At 56.6% G+C, this 2,808-nt stretch overlaps 1 protein-coding gene across 3 annotated transcripts in view; it reads right to left on the bottom strand.

Annotated features, from left to right (window-relative positions):
* The window catches only part of AR (androgen receptor), a 171,719-nt gene extending 168,911 nt beyond the window's left edge, over positions 1 to 2,808 (bottom strand). For all 3 annotated transcript variants that reach the window (XM_032757103.2, XM_032757105.2, XM_032757104.2), the window contains exon 1: positions 1,149 to 2,808. In XM_032757103.2, the coding sequence (XP_032612994.1) occupies positions 1,149 to 2,677 (1,529 nt within the window). In that variant the 5' untranslated portion in view covers positions 2,678 to 2,808. The remainder of the gene's footprint in view (positions 1 to 1,148) is intronic.

Here is a 2,808-nt window from a genome sequence, read left to right as displayed (position 1 = left end):
AGGAATAATTTTTAATAAGCACGATGCAATTGCCTGCCACTTTTCTCATATGCTAATTAAAACTTTGGGGTAAGATTATGGCTCATAGGTCATTAAGAGTTCTTACTCAATTTGTTAGAGCTAACAGCACATATTCTAAAATGCAAACATGTCCTAAAAATGAAGGAATATAATAAAAAACCTCACTCCTCCCTCCCCAGTGGAGATTTTGGAGCACACTGAAAGAGCAGGAAATGCTTTACAAAAAAATGTTTTCCAACACTTTTGTAAGTCAGACTCAAGCCTAATTAAATTGTACATTAAAAGAATATTCTCCTCTTTATAGATCTGATGCAAACCTGAAGTAGGGGACTGTGGATCTGTTATAATCCACAGAGAAAATAAACACTTTACAAGAGAAAACCGACCCAAGCAACTACTTTCAACATAGTCAACCAACGTTGAGAAACTGTGACTGCAAATCCTGTGAAGTCTTTACCAAGAAAGTTGCCCCTCTGCCTACTCTAAACATGACGGTTTGGATTATCTCTACTGACCTCCAGCCCCGGAGCAAGTCCCCAGTTGCTTCCGGGGAAAGAAGTTCACCCCTTCACACAGTAGACCTCAGCACCCAGAGACCACTTTCTTTCCCTAACCGAGAATTTCACTTTACCGCTCTGGAGGAGACCCGCTGAGAAGCTCTTGGGCCAGTCTTTTTGACTCTAATCTGCGCAGGCTGAAAGGGAAATCCTAACAGACCTGAAGAGGAGAAATTGCCCAAATTTCTGATTGAGGTTCTCAGACTTTGAGGACAGGAGGAAAGGAAGAGTGGAGGGCTTGGGAGCTTTATCTCTGAAGGTGGCCTGTGCAATAGGATTTCAGTTTGGGACCTCGGGTACCAGGAGGTAGTGAGAATTTGGGGCCGTTGGGGGAGCTGAAGAATCTGGGAGGGCAGGAATCAGCACCCAGGGCACGCAGCAGAAATTAGGAGAGCTCAGGTTAAACCTCTGGCAGGCCGGGAGCCCACGGAGAGCTCTAGGTTTACCCTGCTGAGCTCTCCCAGGGGCAATCTGAGTGTTCGCGCAGGTAGGAGCCGCTAGATACCCCAGAACACAGAGCGACTCCGTGCCCTGGGCCGAAAGGCGACATTTCTGGAAGGAAAAACTTACCGCATGTCCCCGTAAGGTCCGGAGTAGCTATCCATCCAGGGGCCCATCTCGCTTTTAACACAAGTGGGACTGGGATAGGGCACTCTGCTCACCATGCCGCCAGGGTACCACACATCAGGTGCGGTGAAGTCGCCTTCCTGGCCCGCCAGCCCCTGAGGTGGCCGAGTGTAGCCGTAGGGGGCTACAGCTCCCGCCTCGCCGCCGCCGCCGCCGCCCCCACCACCACCACCACCACACGGTCCATACAACTGGCCTTCTTCGGCTGTGAAGAGAGTGTGCCAGGATGAGGAAGCGGCGGCTGAGGGTGACCCAGAGCCGGGTCCCGCTGCACCCGCGCCATGCAGGCTCGCCAGGTCCCCATAGCGGCACTGCGCCGCCGCAGCCGCCCAGGCGCTGCCGTAGTCCAGCGGGTTCTCCAGCTTGATGCGAGCGTGGGGATGGGGAGGCGGCGGAGGGGGCGGCGGCCCGGCCAGAGCCAGTGGAAAGTTGTAGTAGTCGCGACTCTGGTACGCAGCTGCCTCGTCCAGTGCTCCGGACTTGTAGAGAGACAGGGTGCACGGCAGTTCAAGTGTCCCGGAGCTCCCTGCTGCAGCGCTGCCAGAGCAGCCTAGGCTCTCGCCTTCTAGCCCTTTGGTGTAACCTCCCTTGAAAGGGGAATACTCAGCAGTATCTTCAGTGCTCTTGCCTGCGCTGTCGTCTAGCAGAGGACCTTTGCATTCGGCCAATGGGGCACAAGGAGTGGGACGCACAGCGGGTGGAACTCCCAAAAGTGGGGCGTACATGCAATCCCCCCGAAGCTGTTCCCCTGGACTCAGATGCTCCAACGCCTCCACACCCAGGCCCATGGACACCGACACTGCCTTACACAACTCCTTGGCGCTGTCAGAAATGGTCGAAGTGCCCCCTAAGTAATTGTCCTTGGAGGAAGTGGGAGCCCCCGAGGCCTCCCTCGCTCTCCCGCTGCTGCTGCCTTCGGATACTGCTTCCTGCTGCTGTTGCTGAAGGAGTTGCATGGTGCTGGCCTCGCTCAGGATGTCTTTAAGGTCGGCGGAGCAGCTGCTTAAGCCGGGGAAAGTGGGGCCCAGCAGGGACAACGTGGATGGGGCAGCTGAGTCATCCTCGTCCGGAGGTGCTGGCAGCTGCTGCGGCAGCCCCTTGCTGGCGGCCACGGCGGCTCCAGGCTCTGGGACGCAACCTCTCTCGGGGTGGCACTCCGGGGCCGACTGCGGCTGTGAAGGCTGCTGTTCCTCATCCAGGACCAGGTAGCCTGTGGGGCCTCTACGATGGGCTTGGGGAGAACCATCCTCACCCTGCTGCTGCTGCTGCCTGGGGCTAGTCTCTTGCTGCTGCTGCTGTTGCTGCAGCTGCAAACTGGCGCCGGGAGGTGCTGCGCTCGCGGCCTCTGGGTGCCTGGGGCCCGGGTTCTGAATCACTTCGCGCACGCTCTGGAACAGATTCTGGAAAGCTCCTCGGTAGGTCTTGGACGGCGGCCGAGGGTAGACCCTCCCCAGCCCTAACTGCACCTCCATCCTTGAGCTTGGCTGAATCTTCCACCTACTTCCCTTACCCCGCCTCCCCTTCTCTTGCTCAGAAGAGTTCAACAGGCTGTGATGATGCGGTAGTCGCTGCAGCTAGCTGCCCACCTGCGGGAAGCTCCAGA

The sequence above is a fragment of the Hylobates moloch genome, unplaced genomic scaffold, assembly GCF_009828535.3.
Source record: "Hylobates moloch isolate HMO894 unplaced genomic scaffold, HMol_V3 SCAFFOLD_7, whole genome shotgun sequence".
Taxonomy (NCBI): domain Eukaryota; kingdom Metazoa; phylum Chordata; class Mammalia; order Primates; family Hylobatidae; genus Hylobates; species Hylobates moloch.
Note: the sequence above shows the minus strand (reverse complement) of the source record. Positions and strands in the feature narration are given on the sequence as shown.